The sequence below is a fragment of the Strix uralensis genome, chromosome 2 (genome assembly GCF_047716275.1).
Source record: "Strix uralensis isolate ZFMK-TIS-50842 chromosome 2, bStrUra1, whole genome shotgun sequence".
NCBI lineage: Eukaryota > Metazoa > Chordata > Aves > Strigiformes > Strigidae > Strix > Strix uralensis.
In genome coordinates, this window is record NC_133973.1 from 111,491,573 (window position 1) to 111,509,223 (window position 17,651).

A 17,651-nucleotide genomic window follows, 5' to 3' on the forward strand; every position below is an offset into this window, starting at 1 on the left:
TAAGATGGCCATACAATTTACAATTTGTTATTCTAACTAGTAACTGAATAATAACAACATAGTTTGTCCACATACACTTCTGAGACTGCTGGAATACTTATGCAAACAGGAGCTCTGGAATAAAAACAAAACGACAAATATACTTCTCTTTTTGTCAAGTTAAGTGAAAAATATAATGGTAATGTGACCTTGACTTTTGCATTTCCTAGTATGAGTGGCAGTATCAAAACAGAAGAGAGACATATTCACTTTAAAATTAAGTATAAAAAAAAGAACAATTAATGGTATACTGCAGCTTTTGCGTACTTCATTACTAGAAAATGAGAATCATGAAAGGACCATATTATTCAAAATATTATTAGATTTTGGGTTCTTTCTGATAAGGTCCTATGTATATGAACAATAACCCTTTGTATTTAACAATAGGTAAGGAATAACAACAGTAAAATCACCCTGCTCTCCGGCTGTTTCTGTATATCGTGTAGAAGTTGTTTTAATCTAATGTGTATTGTTGCATAATATCCCCAGGCACATTCAAGTAAAAGCTAGAGCTGTACAGAAAAGCCAACATTTTTAATGGGTCTTGTCATTAATGCTTTATTAATTGCCCCAGGCAATGCAAACCCAGAGCTAGGCAAGCTATAACAATATGACACTTTAAGGTCAAATCCAATTCCTGCTGTGTTTTATGGAGTGGGCCAAATATTGAGTTAACAGCAGGAAAGAACAATTTATTGGGCTTTTCTCCATCTCCTGATTATCTGATCTAAATTAGATCAGTTAGTTTTTTTTTTTTCTCTAAAAACAAAACACCTTTTGTCCACTCAACTTCAAAGAATCTTTGATGGTTTCTGTTAGAACAATAATCTTAGTAACATCTACCTTTTATTTAAACTATATCTAGTGTACTAAATATAAAGATATGAAATATAAACCCCTCTTTGTCCCTACATAAAACAAAAGACCATAAATGAAAATGCACATTTATTGATTTATTTAATGTATATATTACCTTCACATCTGAGGTATCTCTTTGGCTGTTCCTCCAAGACCTGGCTACTGAAGAGAAGGTTCGATCTGGGTGGTCAAACTTGCCATCATTTGCATTTAGAAAGAACGTTGTAAAGGGCTCCTGTAGTCAGCGAAATGAAGACGGATTAAGAAAACAGCAAAAGGAATCATGCAGCAGGTTTCTAACAAAATCCAAATTACTGTTGCAGACCAAAATGCTTCATAAAGGCAGAATTAAAGAAAAATATGGCACCTTAGTTGTATCTATGCATAGGTATTTGTACTGAATATCTTAGTACATTTATTGGCAATAACACATTTTACACACACAGAGATCTTGAGTTCTGGCAGGAAAGGTTATTTTATATATTCACTCTTCCATAAGACTAACTATTCATCAGTGGCAGATCTATGGAGCTTAATTCCAGTTCACAATGGCTGCCTACTTCACTGCAACCATCATAAACACCCTCTGTGTTATTTATATTACCATGCTTTGCCTACCCCTTGTAAGATGGTATGCCAAAATAAAATCTTAAAAAATCCCCTGCCTGGATTTTCCTTTTGTTTTCATTTAACTTAAAAGAGCTCAGTAGGTTCCACTTTGCCTCACGGTGGGCAGAATGGCTCTATGGTCACTGTGAGACAGGCTATGGTTACAGGATATCTAGCTTTATCATTACTTTGGGGCAGAGATACAGAGCTGAAATATTTAGAGTTTTTACTTTTGCTAATTCTATCTGAAATCACACTCCCAATACTTACTAAATAGAAATAGCTATTAACTTTGGGTAGGAAGAGCTCAAGTCTTAGACAGTCTGGAGAACCCATTTTTATGTCACTGCACTCCACTGCAGGGAAGGGGTTGACAGGGGACCAAATCCTTAATTTGACAGCAAAACCTGAATACTGAGATCACTGCCAACTCCCTGGTTTTCCAGCACCACTCCATTAGCTCTCTGATTCAACTAATATTTGGCAATATGTGTACATGGATGGAAACTATGTCTTTCTCTTTGCCAAAGTCTGATGGCGAATGCTTGAAAAAGTGTGCCTTCCATTAAATTCACATATAAATTTATTTCCTTGCATGTCCTGATCATTTGGAAATTTTGTTAATCAAAGCAATTCATAATAACCAGATCATAATTCTTATTACAGTATTACCCATCTGCTTTTTGCATTTTATTCTATGTATCTTCTATCTCCTTTTCTGAAACTTTTGAACAAAGCAGGGAACTCCTCCATTAATAGGAATTATGTCACACTATACACCTTGTGTTTAAATTACCCAAGATTAAAGAAGATTCAAGCAATTCATTTTCCATAGCATTTAGGAGCAATTAAAATATACGTAAGGAAAACATGGATGCAAAGGTAGTGAAAGAATCCAAAAAGGAAAATAAAAGAGGGAATTCAGACTTACAGAGACCATTCTTTCTCTAATCTTTACTCCGCATGTCTTCCTAATTAATTGTTTCTATCATACACAACAGTCAACACAGGCTACTTTTTTTCAAAGACAAGAAAAACTCTAAATTTCTCTCTCTAAATGAGAAGGAATGGGATCTCTCTCTTATTGTCATCATAGTATGCCAGTACCTTTGAAGTAGCTTAAGGGAATTGTTTATATCTGAACAAACACTTTTTTTTATTTTTTTTTTAGCCAGGGACAGTATTTTATCTTTCAGTGTCTGTCAGTGCAAATATGGAATAACTTTCATTATAATAATGCAAAACATTCTACCGCTAACAGAATGGTGGGGGGGTTTTCAGTATTTTTTTTTTCTCTAAATACATTGGGGATTTATTTTTAAAAGATATATTCAAAATAATAGGTAACAATTTAAGAAATATACTTTCATCAGTGCATTTATTTCCATCAAAGAATCTTAATATGTGTTAAATAATTAATTAAAAATAACTAAATTAAATACCAAATCATCACAATATCATTTCTTATTGGAAGACCCTAAATCCCATTGTACAATGACTATGTTTGCACTTGTGACTATTGAAAGAGTGTGTGTCAAGTGAAGAAGAGGTTTATAATTTGAACAGAATACTAACATTTAACGGTAGCTGAACTTGATGAGCAGTACAAAAGTATCACAATGAATTGAAATACTGAAAGAAAAGAAATTAAGTTTTTATGTGTCCAGATTTTACAGTGATCCATATAGTGAACTTCATGTAAAATATAAATGAAAAAGTGTATGATTTGGACCCAGAGCTAGCAAATGGCAAACAAAATACACAGGAATTGGATTATAATAATTTATCTTAAAATCCTATTAATATTATCATTTTAATATTGAATTTACATAAATTCTTTTAACATTAGAATTATTTTGGTTTTGACTGAATTCTTCCCCCCCAGATCCCTGTATATATTTGCAATAGCAATCTTTGCAAATTATGCTACTTTTCTAGCTTACCCATACTAAAAGACTTTATACATTGTTGATCTGAGCACAAATAATTCTGTCTTCTACCAACCCCTATCTATCACTTTTTTCTTTGTAAGATATGTGTAATTTGTTGTGAGTATCATTGTGAAGCAGACTGTGGGTCACTGCTGAGGTTCTGAAATAAGAAGCAGTTGATGGATTTAAAAAAAAGCAGAAACCAGAAAAATTATTTCATTACAGTAAATTATGTAAAAATATTAATCCAAAATTCCATTAATCCACAATTCCACATTATTTTATAAGCATCTGAGACAAATATACAAAAGCAAAAAAATTCATAATCAAGGATTAAACTTTTAATAGCTGAGCACTACAGGGTGCCCTATTATGCTATCTTGCTATGACCTGTTGTGCCTATCTTTTTAGATTTTTAATCCTTAGAAGAAATTCAGAGCTTTCACTTTCTTTATCTCAGACCTCTCACATAATTTTAAGGTAATTTTTATTCTCTGGAAAGTCAAGTGCTTATGTTATATAAATACAATTCATATCTGTATTCAATATACTCATTTAAATACTGTTACTCTATGATACCGATTACTGTCATTTCATGTAAAGGTTTTGTTGCTGTGAAAGCTATAAAGCTGCACAATGTTTTCATTATAACCCCATCTCGCTCATTCCTAATATTCTGAATAAAATTTACGCCTTGTTCACTGCCAACAAGAAGATAAATTTGTGGGGTACTTGATTACGATGAATACAAGCTTGAGCTGTGGGAACAAGGAATTTTTCCGTTCGACAGCACTTCTCTCCCTCCATCCCCTTTTAACTGTGCCTACTCCCATTTGAAACATTTATGGTGGAAGTAGAGGAGGGAGGAGGAAGGGATGTGTCATTCTAAGACATCTTATGGCAAACAAAAATGTCTTTTCAGTCATTTGTAAGAGGACAAAAAGAGAGTATTTGGGGTTTCAAGTCTTCCCCACCTTTGAATCTCACCAAAAGATTGGGGTTTCAGCTCAAATCAGACCTGACTCATAATAAATCCAGAATTTCTTCTACCTTGTACAAGTACTTAGTCATTGTAACATTAACTGGAAACCAATTATTCTCTACAACTTCTTAACTACCACCTTAGAGAATCATGCTCTCTAATACTGGTCTCTCTTTCAATGAAGATATAACTGACTCACACAAACACAACCTCTTCAACAGCAACTACTGAGAGCATCCAATTGCACCACAACTCTAGTCTATTTCACCCAAAAATCTGAAGAAAATGCTGATATTCACATTCTACATTATACAAGCCAGAATTCATTCAACTGTCTACTTTTCTGTTTCTTCTGTCTACTTTTCAGGTTGATATTCAAGTCACTGGAGTATATGGCATTCTGATGTAGCATTCTGCAACTTATATACTCAGTGGTCCAGATGGAAAGCATGTGAAAAAAATGACTCTTGAACCAAGTGGTAAGGTCACCTAGCCATAAACTATGAATATTTAATTTCATTTATACAAAAATGGAACTATGTCAACAGAACAGTGCATCCCTTCCCAGAACACTTTTTATTCTGTTTGCTGAAGCAAACTTGTGGGTGATGTTGGCTCCTACGGAATAAGCAGAATTTCTTGGGTTTGTATCTAAAGATGTGTGATGTGCAAAAATGTTTAACCATGGTTTGATGTCAGTTACACCTCAAAGGAGGGGAAGACATTATTATATAAATCATGGCGTTCTCTGTTCACTTTTATCATCATTGTTAACCTGAACAATTGTTAACTCAACAATACGGTAGACTTTGACATTCATTAGCTACCTCTGTAAAGTAGTTATCTAATCTTTAATCTACCCCTCAATTTAGAAAGAAAGCTGATCACTTTCAAGAAACAGTTGATTTTGGATATAAACCTAACGTTTCTGGAGATCATGTGGAATTCATTTGTAATTATAGCATTAAATATTTCTAGGCTGTGGCTCAGTTCATTTCTTATGTAGCTAATTAAAGGGTTATCTCTTGACCTTTCAGAATTCTAGCATGATGTAGTCACCTGAAATGTACAATTGATTAGTTTAAATAAACATGTACAGGTAAATTAATACATGTACAGGTAAATATAATTTCAATTCACATATGAGTTTGTGCATGCACACATGTATGTGTGTGTGTGTAGAGCGGTTGTACAGAAGGAGGGTGCATGCATTATCTTGCTTTGGGAAAGTTTCAGGGTCAGCTATATAACCCTCAAAATGACCATAACCAAACTGATATATGGCCTGGTGAGGCTGAACCATTGCTTATCCTGAAACTGCCTTCATTTTTTTTCTAGCATTCTTACAGAGAAAATGGAGCACACATAGACTTGTACAACCAGCTCACAGAAAATACAAACAGAAGCTTTGCAGATGCAGTAGTAGCTCACAGCTTCAGTTAAGGATTACACCCTATTCTATTAAGTACAATGAAAGGCAGAAGAACAAAAATTAATATTAAAATTATTATATTAGCTGCAATTATCAGTAGCCTCAGCATATTATATGCTAAGCCACTGTCGTATGTTTGAAAACATAATTAAATGGGTCACTTTTAAAGATGGATTTTTACTGGACAGTCTTAGTATACAAAAGAACTCAAAACCCTACTACCGGTGAAAAATTTATTAATGACAAAATGAAGGCAGAGATTGATGATATCAAATTTGATTAAACAGGACAGAACTGAGGCTAAGGCATAAAGTGCCTTTTATAAAAGTAGCCTGATATATCAGATAAAGGAAAGCAACAGAGGGAAATATAAAGCAGTAGGGAGCAGATTATCAGAGAATTGACTCAGAAATATATTACAAGCAATGTTTTGAAGAGAACTGACAGGAACCAGATTGCATCTGTCAAAGCCAAAAAGCAAGATTCAAAAAAATTTTTAAGGTTTTATGGCAATTACACAACTCTATACATACATACTTCAGAGTGACTGAAAGGTCCTCTCCTACTGAAACTACTGTTTTCTCCAATCCAAATGCCTAGGCACATAGTTTCTCCCCCTGGATTCCCATTACTCTATACTGGTTTGTTCTGTTTCTGTCTAGACTATCTCATTCCCAGTATACTCTTTGTCATAGCTTTTTGTTTGTTTGTTTGCTTGGTTGCTCTCCATTTCTCTCTTTTTTCTTTCCCTTTTCTTTTATTCTTTGGTCTATGTAGTCTTCTCCCATGATTTTACTTTCCACTCCTCTCTTTCACTCTGTTTGTTGTCACCTTCTACCAAAAGCTCTGCTGTTACACACCCTTTCCCATGAATATTCTTCAACCCCTTAAAATACTGAAAGCATTTTTCTATCTGAATCTCTGCATCTCTTATTGTCAATTTCCTGCACTAGACTGTAATTTGCCTTTTATAAAATGTTCTTACACAGTCTTCTTCGCAAACTCATACCAAAACACTAGCTCAAAAAATTCACGAGCATGAAATCCTACTTTAACTTCCAGAAATCTGATTTAGCCTTATCTATCAACTTCATTGGCATAATCTTCTCCCTTAGGATTTTTCATCCTTTAATTTGTAGCCAAAAATATCTCTCTAAGGATCACTATGACTTTATAATCCCCATAATCTTTTCCTGTCTCTATACACACTTATTTTCAAATCTTTATTTTGGGTTTCCGTATGCAGCCTTATCCGATTTCATCATGTTATTTCCTTTTTCCCTTTTCTGAGCTTTAAACTTTCCCCACGTCTGTCTCCCTCTCACTTCTGTTGTCTTCTCCCACTAGTGACTGCTTTTTTTTGATGGTCACTCCTATTTAAATAACCTTTAGAATACCTGTCTAGGTGTGCCCCGTATTTAAATTGTCCCTTTGTTGTTTTCACCTTCTTGCCATCAGCAATCTCTTCCCTGGAAAGCACTGCCTTTCCTTTTCTGCTTTCTATTCTCACATATATTGTTCACTCTAACAAAAATAATTTGTCAGGTCTATATTGCAAGGCCATCAAGGCAGAGACCTTGTTCTCTCGCTCTTTTAGGTCAGAAAAGAGAGAGCAAGAACACCTACGGTATTACATAAACAACAGTAGTAAAAATGACACAGCATTAGCCTAATACAGGAAATGAATACTCCTTGGTGTGTTGTACATTCAGCCTGTAAGCAGACTTTTAGACCTAAGAAATTGCCAAACAGCAAGAGGGGATCTTTTGTTGAATAGCAGCCAAAATTAATACATAAACATGCAAATAAACCCACTGTTTTTAATATACTTTAAGGCAACAAAGAAGCACATGTGAACCATAAAATGTATTCACAGTATATGAATAATTTAGCAACATTTAAAAGGAGTACAGTGATCACCCCATATAGGAGTGTAATCAACGTTTAGTTTCCCATGGGTTAAGAAGTATATCCTGAACTCATAGACACATGAATTCTTCCCTTCTGAGCAGAAAAGCAGGACATGTCTAAGGGAAGCTGAGATGAGTGAAAAATCAGATGTCAAGCTTTGTGCAGCTCTGCTTTGCTTGGTTGTGCGCAAAACATACTTAGAATACACCTTATGCAACCGATTTTTATTGGCGGGGTATAGTTTAAGTTCAGTAATTACACAGTGACTCAACTTCTCATTAACTCGGGTTTCTCTGTTAAACTTTCAGTCTCTCATCAACACTCCTTTTTCTGTAATTCAGTGTGTTAACATGTAAACTGAATTCAGATTCATTCTATCTTTGAAGTTTGGCCACCTTCCCTAGATCTGATTGTGAAGATTGGGTTTAAGTATGAGGTTTCCAGAACTGAAACAGCAGCTTAAGTTAGAATCTACAATTTTACATTTCTGAAAACTGTAAGTTATTAATCCATTGAGAAACATTGTCCATTTGCATAAAGTATTACTCCATACTGCTTTAATATAAAACTGGTTCTATAATTCCCCTCTCAGTTTGACACAGTTTAATGTGCTTTCTACAAAAGATTTTTCTTTAATGTTGCATATATCTGTCCCTAGCTGAAAAATAATGAATATATGAATAGTATCAGTTTCTCTATTATGTAGAGACTTTTTTTTTTTTAGATGGATTTAGTTTTAGATGTATTTTCTTCATCATATGTGACCTTACACCACAGTTTTGTGTCTAAACATATTTCAGATTGTTTGGGTTGGAGGGACCCCCTGATCACTACAAATGAATATACACAGTATATCTAGAGAACTTCTGAGATTTTAACGTAGGGAAGAACAATAAGATTTTGATAGAAAGGTACTTTCATTAAAAAAATTGAAATAGTGGCAAGTGACAGAAGAGATGCTGTAGAAAAATATATTAGTAAAAACCAGGGTACAGAAATACTCACAATACGAACAAGCCAAGCCAATGTAGAAGTAGATGTAGAGTAGTGGGTGTTGTAATGATAAGGTGGAGTCTGATCATCTTCCCATGTCTCATACCGTTCTGCATAGAAGACTGCTCTCTTTGGGTTCAAAGCACCAATAGGCTGCAAAGGGGGAAGAGGTCAAATGTATTATCAGCTGAAGGGCAGCATGTCTGATATGTCATGGGTTAATTCTGCATTAAGATTCACTACACAGGAGAGACTCTGCAACCAAACTCATTCCATGCTGTAGTAATCCCTTCAGATTGCTGTAATCTTAGATTTTCTTTTGAAAGGCTTTGTGTACTAAAAGTCTTATGACTTTATTTATTTTAAATGACAAATACAAGTGATCCACATCTGCAGATTTTTCAAGACCTTCTTGAAGTATGAGTTGTTTCCCAATTAATTCAGTTAACATTGTTCTGGAAATAGACTTCTAAAAATGCATTTAAAATGCATCGAGGCCAAACTAATATTTCTGTCGCTGTCATTCACCATAATCACACAGCTAATGAAAACTGACTTTTGCTCACACAGGATACTTTGTAACGCACAGTTCATGATGAAAAGATTTCACGCAGAACTGCTGATGGTGTCTGGTGATCCTAAGCAGAAATACTTAAAAACCATGCATAGTCCTGCAGGACTGGATGTATTTTCTGACTGAACAAAGCCACATTTTACTGAGCAAAACAAACAAGCTTTGTACCTAAAAACAATAGAATTTGGAAATTATTCACAAAGTCCATTCTGAGCACATGTAACAGACAATCTATACAAATTAGGTAAAAACCAAAAGAAATGTAAGATAGTAGCAGGAACTATTACTTTTGGTGTGTCTACTTAGCTGATACATGCTTTTCTGTGATTTTTTTAACCTACTTTAGCTCAGAATTTTTTTCAAAATGTATTGGTCATTGTGTGTCCAGAAGTCCCTGGGATAAAGAAAATACAACAGAAAGTAACTAAAATGTTGAAATAAATATATAAGTGATCTTAAATCTGTTTTTCCAGATGAGCTAGTAGTAGTGTATTTATTACCTATCTGCAAAGAATCTTCAGATTTTAGCTTTTGCAGTAAAATTGACCAAACACACAGAGTTTAATACTTAGAGGAGAGCACAATTCCACACATAATAATTGTATAACCTTAATATAATTTTAAATGATTACTTGATTTGTATTAATCAAAGATTAAGAGTTAGAATTCATATTATTAAGGGAATTACAACTTGACAACAAACATATACTCAAGGACTTTGACACTTTTCAAAATACTACCAGGTATTATGACATTTCATTTTACCGCATAATTTTTCTACTGAGCTAAAATGCAAAGTAATTTGGAATGGAAATAGCAGTACAAGGTCAAATCAGTTTGTTTCACTATTCTATGTATGTAACCGAACTATTTTAAAGCTACAAGTATTTTATTCCTTCACTGCTGCTATGTTTTTTGAGATGGCTGTTAAAAAGGCTGACGTAGAACATCACGTTTTCCAATTTTACATATTAGAACTTGTTTTTAAATAGCAGTGTTTGATGAACACTTAGATTTTAAAACTATGATTTCAGTATTTTTCACATGAAACACTTGGGATGCTTAATACTTTGCTGTGTCATGGAGATGTTAATAGCTTTCTCATAAGTGTAAAATGTATGAGTAATCCCTAAGGATCAGTGTTATCTGGTGCAGATTGCACTGCAAGACCTCACAAAACATTGTTGAAAAAGAAGTATGAGCCATTCCCTAACACTCTCCAGGCTTGTTTTCCAACTACTGGAAAAAGAAGAAATAAATATTTGCATTTTTGTTATACTCAGTTTTGCTACACATCCTGCCACTGTCAGGAAACATGTTGGCATTATTATAGTCTATAAGCTGCCAATATATAAAAATGGTTGTTCAACCACTTTCTTGAAAGAGTAACTTATTAAAAGACATTCTTTTCCTATTAGACTGACAAACTGTGTAGATATATGTGCATTTAGCTAAGCTGTATCAGGGCTCTGGGTTGCTTTGGGGACTGCATGGGACCTCCTGATACCACCCTCATTAAGCTACTGTGAATCCACTACTCTGGCAAAACAAATTCCCATCCCCAAACGCACATTTCAAAAGCTAAAGCAGTAATTCACACCCTAGTCTGTTAACAGAAAACGTTCACCCCCTCTGAGAAAGAAACACAAAATGGCAGACAAATCAGTGAGATTGTATTTTGTAATGGAAAATACACCCTGCGAATATCTCTTCCCTCCACTGTGAAGGTACCTCTTACCCTACACTGCAGTGAATTTTGAGGCTATGGAAGACAGAGGCATCATCTGTCACAATATTACTGTATATATATGTTTGAAGGTACAGTAGGGAAGCGATATGGTGATTAATTCAAGACTGAAAATCAAAACTCTAGGCCTTTCAAAATATATTTGAAGCTAATCAGATATCTTTCATCAAATAAACCATGTGTTTTCATTCTTCACTGTAAATTGATTACAGTAAGAAGAACTGTGATGCATAACTGATGCTCAAAAATAATTACAAGGTATTTTATTTTATAGACTAGCAAAAATTTAATGATGGTTTAACCCGTAGCTTTAAATAACTCCTTTTTTTTAAAAAAAAAAAATATATAGTTGTATTCAATGAAAAAGGTACTTTCACTCAAGAACTTGACAATGATTTTCCAAAATCACATAAAACGCTAATGCAAACACACCATCATGTTTTCTAGGTTCTTCACGGAGAAGTGTTATTTCAATTTAAAAGATAAAAGATGTAAGATTGTAAGATGGTGCATTCCCATTTTCATGTAAAAATGCCTGCACAGTAGCTAAAATAATCTACTTTCAGAAGACACATGTTCAATTTATTAAATGATAAACCTAAAAAGCTGTATTCTGAAGATTACCTTCATCCTCATCAATATTCTTTTCAGAGTCTGAATCCATTTTTCTTTCAATTACTTTAGGATTCATTTGAAGAAAAATGCTGAAATGCACAAAATATCTGCTGAATAAAATGGAATCTTTAGAGAGAAATATCACGAGAGTCATCTCTTTTCTTGCACGGCATGGAAATTTTCATGTGGAAATCTCTGGGAAGAACCTTTTCTGGGAATTACCTGTCCTTGCAGATAAAGAAAGGAGGAGGTGAGGTAGAGCTTGTCTTCAGCTAGAAAGTCTCACCTCGACTTCTTGGGACAGATCCTGGATTTGAGGAACTAGTGATCCGGATGGTAGCCTGGGATTCGGGAGATCCAGGTTCATTTCTGCCATTCCACAAAGATTTCTAGTGTTCCTGGGTAACTGCTTAGGTATGACTATCGCTTGCAATACAAAGGTGTGCTAGAAATCCCTGAGCTAGCTCTAGAGGAGCTAACATGCATACACAGCACCATTTATGCAGAGATGACAACTGGAGTCTCAGAAGTAATGCAGCTGCCCATGCTTGTACAACTCTGCAGCTTCTGGTTCAGCATTACATCAGTTATCTCTGGCCTGTGGCAAATAAATACAAGGAACATCTGATCCCCCTTTTCTCCTTTTCTGTGCAGTAATGGTGACCTCTATGTGAACCACTTCTATGCACATTAATGGAAAGTACTCAAATCTCACATTTTTTTGTTGTGTAATTTAAAAACTTGTTGATTAACCACAAATAGATCAGCTTCTGTATTCCAAATGCCCAGGCATTTTCTGAAAGCAAAAACTTCCCTAAATGAAATGCCACAGAGTAAATTCAGAGAAGTCTGCCCCTAGCTTCCTTAGCATTTTTTTTTAACGTCCATGTGGCAAAATGCTGTCACCCAAAGAAATGGTAGAAGTTCATCCTTCAGTAAAGACATGTATTTTCTGTAAAGATTTTAAAACTCAGTTGTACAGACTAGCAACTAACTCAGATTTTCTCTGATGAGGCATGTGTCCTGCTAGGTGACATGTTCTACAGTAATAGTAGTCTGACATTTCTTGTGAAATGTGTAGGGTATATGCAATTTTGGTCACTTTTCCATAGTGTTACAGTGCCATTCTCAGTCCAGAAAGTCAACTACTATGGTTTTAATTCTGACACCATGGGTATAAAGTGAAGATAAATTTTATTTATGGATCAATCCCCGTACCTTCACATAATGGGAGAAAATTTTATTTCCATTTCAGTGAGATTCTACTGCTGTGTAAACTAGTTAAAATGACTTGCATAAACAATACAAAGGCAAATATCAATCCATATACTATGTCTCAGTCCAGTACCTTAACCATAAGACTAGTCCAGAAACTGAATTTGAGTCAAATTGTTCTGAACATTAAATAAAATGTTCTTTCTACAATGTTTTATAAAATGCTTTTTCCAAACACACTATTTGTCTTTTTATTAAAAAAGCCCTTTGTAAAGACTCATATCAAATAGTATTAACTTTTCATAAAATGGTATTATAAGATATACTTTACTCCGACCAAGCAAAAGAACTCACTTTATGACAATGCCTATTCAGCCACTTCACTTCTGATGTACTAAAAGCTGCCTGAGTTTATTTTATACTTCTTTTTCCATTTAAAAATAAAGTAAGTATTTACTTTAACATTAAAAACACACTGTTATTCATGACATTCTTTTTTCATCTGGCTAATCTCTTTAGACATCTGGCCTTTGAACCAGTGTATTGTCAATACATCTAGTGTTTATATCCACTGGACATGTTATGTTAGCTCATGTAATATTTACTGTTTTGCCAGCAATCTTCATAGAACTACATTCTCTCATGAGAGCATAACTGAACGTAGCATCCCATTTATGCAGCCACTGAAATAGTCTGCTTATCTTGACTCTAATTCATGCAGCTGTTATCTGTTTATGTGGTTTTTTTTGTAATGTACTGTGCAAAATAGTAGCTAGGTACAAAAGAAATCTTGAGCATGCCTTTATGTGGCTCTGGCGGAATACAGACTGAGCTCTTCCTGACTGCTTGCTTTTTTATTAAAAAAACCCACCAAACAACAACCTTTAAGTAGAACTTCTCAGGAGGGTACTTTAAAGTTTAAGATAAATTCTAATTTTATCCAAATTTGTAAACAACTTTTCTTCAACACATCAATATCAACATTATAAAATACAAGAGTTCTGGCAGATTCAAAGTACCAGAGTTTCACAGAGTAAACAAACTTCTTATTTAAAAAAATAAAATGTTTAACTGTGTGGCTTAAACCAAATGAGAATCAAACTCACTTTTCTTCTGATGGTAGAGTTGCATGCGGTAAAGAGAGAAGTTACAGAAACTGATTTCATTTTTACAGTGAGAGTGGCTCTTGATAAGTCCATAAACTCCATTCCACAGCTTACACATTTTTGGAAGTATTAAGTGTGGTTTGCCTTGAAATATTCACACTTCGATGTGTTCATTTGCATTATTACATTTAGAAGCCTTGGGGCTTTATCACTTCCTTTTCTTGAAATGGCACAGTAATAAGGAAAAGTGGTTATGCTTATCACCACCCGTCAGTCAAACACCTTCTATATTAACAAAATATAATTTTTTCCACTCAATGAATGGGCGTGTGATGTTTCATACACATGTCAATATTAGTATTACTTTGCCTGGTGAAGAAATCATTTTATTTAACAGGAGGTATGACTGGAAGTAAATGAGAAGAAATTCCCATTTACACTTTAATGAGCAGGGACAATGCAGCATGTCAAACCGATGCACTCACTATAATTTAGGAGTAAAAGTCATACAATTTTGCACAAACAAACCATACTACATTTTAAGTGTGTTGAAATCCCCCAAAACTCAGTGTACAGTAAGGGCTGCATACACATTTCCTGTACTAATGTTTAATACCATGGGTATTCTTCCAAAGGAAATCTCAATAAAGAAGAAAATAAGCAGATCACCTGGTGGTTTGATAGTGAAAAGATAATCTATGTATCTATGACAGCCTCTTTCATTAGCTTTTCATCCTGTCAAACAATAAATATAACCTTTAACCTTGTATATGTAATGAATAAAACTTGAGCCTACACTGTCTAATCAAATGAGAGGTCCAATATATCCTACTGCTATGGCACCTTCTATGCCCATGGGCCCTGGTTTTAAATCTCAAATTATATGTAAAAGGAAAAAAAAGCCTTGATAGGGGAATTTCCAAACACTTCAAAGAAAAAGGACAGAGGAATTCTCAGACTAATATTTAACTATAATTGTTCTGAGGCAACAAACAACATCTGGAAGTAAAAGTACCACAATAAGGAGTGCTACATAAAAACAGAATAAAATAGAATAGAAGGAAAGGACAAGTTACATGTTCCAAGACAGCTTTGCAGAAATGTAAATATTTAAGTTTGAGTTAAATGCAAAAGGCATATGTTTTACTCTGTCACTAACATCATAAGCAAGCCAAACACATCTAATTTCATTTCCACAAAACACATGAATTGCATTTGTTGTGTATGTTCACTTAGGAGTTGTGATATTGCAAAGGTGGTGTATCACATTTTATACAGAAAGCCTAGGAATCAAAGGTTAAAAAATTTCAAAAGAAGTACTGTCAATTATCATAATTGACACCAGAGCTTTGTACGAACTTTGTGTGATAATACACAAATTAATTATGTTTTAGAAAGTTAGATTTAGCATCTACATTTAACTACCAAAACTATTTTCAATCAACAAAACAAAGCATGATAGATGTTTTCTCTTTTAATTTCATTGCTTTTGTGTGCTTTTACCACATATATAATAGTGTTAAAATTCTAAATAATTTCAAAAGATTGTTTGAGAGGTATTAATTACTAAACTTTAAGGACAGAGGCTTTGTGAAACCTAAGAAGAGCAAACTTGCAGGAAGAGAGAAAGCCAAGAATCGACAAAGGATATTTTATCCATCAACAGATTAGCTGGAGGTTCTGATTTGCCATCAAATCTGCAGGAATATTTCTCCATTGCAAGGTAAAATCTGACAGAAGGAAGTGGCTCCTCATGGAAAGGATACTGTGTGTGCCTGCCCCAGAGGTCTGGCTGAGGCTTAATAGCACACCCCGGTTCAATAATGTGAACAATAAATCACTAACTCCTGCTTTTAAGCACTAGGCTACTCAGGATTCACCTCTCTAACAAGGAAAGAAGGGGCTTACTTACAGATACAGGACGATATCAAAAATAAAAACAGAATTGCCAAGGAAATACTTCAGATATGTTTTGATTTTGAAGATTTTTACTGATAATGCACAAATTGAAACAGGATGCAAGTAATGCATAACAGCCCAAGTGCACAAAGAGGGGCATTTAATATTAACTGGCCACTGTCTTCTACAAAAAAATATTAATCTATTTTTCCTTTTAAAACCATTGTAAAATGATCAGATGTTATTATAGTAAACACTGGAAAAATTTGACAATTACACTCCTTTTATCCTGAGGGATCCCACAACACTTTACAGATTGCACGTGTTTTCTCACGCATCCATGGGATAAATGCAGCCCAGATATTGCCAGAAAGGAAAGACCATTCTCCTTAACTAGTTCTGTGTAGGCTTTTTTTTTAGTGGTCAAAACCCTAGCTTTTCCAGAGGAAACCACTGGTAGCTTTTGAATAAAAGAATGCAGTTATCAAATTGGGTAAGAAAAAGTCCTCGGGCAAAATACTGCTGTGCACATTGCACAGATTCTTGAAGAATCATAAATAACCAGGGACTTGATTTTATATTTCCTTTCAAGGGAGAGTTCTACTAGGAGTGCAGTGATACTGAATAAGCTATACAAGCACTAATTCCATAATGAGTCTTTACTAACTCATGAGGAAAACCTATCTATTCAACTATCATGCTACTTCCTGTAGCAATTACATACTTTAATAGGCTGCCATAAAAATTTGGATTCAACCAAAACTAAGTACCTAATGAAGGACTCCTGAGACGCTGTCTTAATCATGTTGCACTTCACCACATGCAGTGCTATTAATACTAGCAAGAAGTGAGTTTGAGAGATTTTGAAAAGTGTAAGCATCTTAATGAAAGGTTTATCACTACAAACAATTCTAAACCAGAAATATTTTTATACATGCTAGGGAACAAGCCAGTGCAGGATGATCACTGGTCTTTATTTAGCTCATGTCTGTGGATTTTCCGTTATTGTTCCTGGCACAGATTACAATGGTGTTACAGAATTGAAAAACACATTTGTGAAACATACCTATAATATTGTGAAAGGTCAGAAGTTTTACATAATGTAAGTAGAGTCTCAACTAATTTTTTTACATTTGAGGCATACCATGAATGTAGATTAATTTCTGGTTTTATTTAATTATTTATTTATCTAAGAAAAAAAGGGAGAGAAAACTTAGGTGTCTCTATCTGCTATTATGCAATCAAGTCCTACTTGAATTATTTTGGAAGCCTCACAAAAGCAGGCTTCCAGAAATGGTTACAATACATCTGGAGGTATTGCAAGCACACTCTTTCCAACAGGGATATGAGACTATGAGATACCCAAGGTGGGATCTCTCCGTTGCTGCCCAGGATGTGTGTGTGCAGGAAAAGGAGGAAAGAAAAGCAGACTTAAAGGCAGAAGCCACAGAAACTCTCATCCCTGTCCAGCAACAGAAGGAAAAGCAGGGGCTGCAGCACAGGACTGCAGCACAGGTCTTGGGGGTCATTTTCTACTCTCCAGCCTCATTCCTTAAGTCAGCAAATGACGGCCCCCTATGGTTTTGAGACTCACTCAACTTGGACGGGCAACTTCTCCCTCCTGGCTGAGGAACTGTGGCAAGGATGAAAGAAAGCTGTCCATGTCCAGACAACAGAAACGTCACGCTGGGGATGTTGCAAGGCTACCCACCTTCACTAGTAAGAAAGTACATACACTTT

General features: G+C 34.8%; 1 protein-coding gene across 12 annotated transcripts in view; it reads right to left on the reverse strand.

Moving 5' to 3' along the window:
* Positions 1–17,651, reverse strand: part of NBEA (neurobeachin) — a 514,855-nt gene that overhangs the window by 70,584 nt on the left and 426,620 nt on the right. For all 12 annotated transcript variants that reach the window (XM_074859829.1, XM_074859824.1, XM_074859821.1 and 9 more), the window contains 2 exons: positions 8,768–8,908; positions 1,013–1,132 (listed from right to left, as the gene is read on the reverse strand). In XM_074859829.1, coding sequence (XP_074715930.1) covers positions 1,013–1,132; positions 8,768–8,908 — 261 coding nt within the window. The remainder of the gene's footprint in view (positions 1–1,012; positions 1,133–8,767; positions 8,909–17,651) is intronic.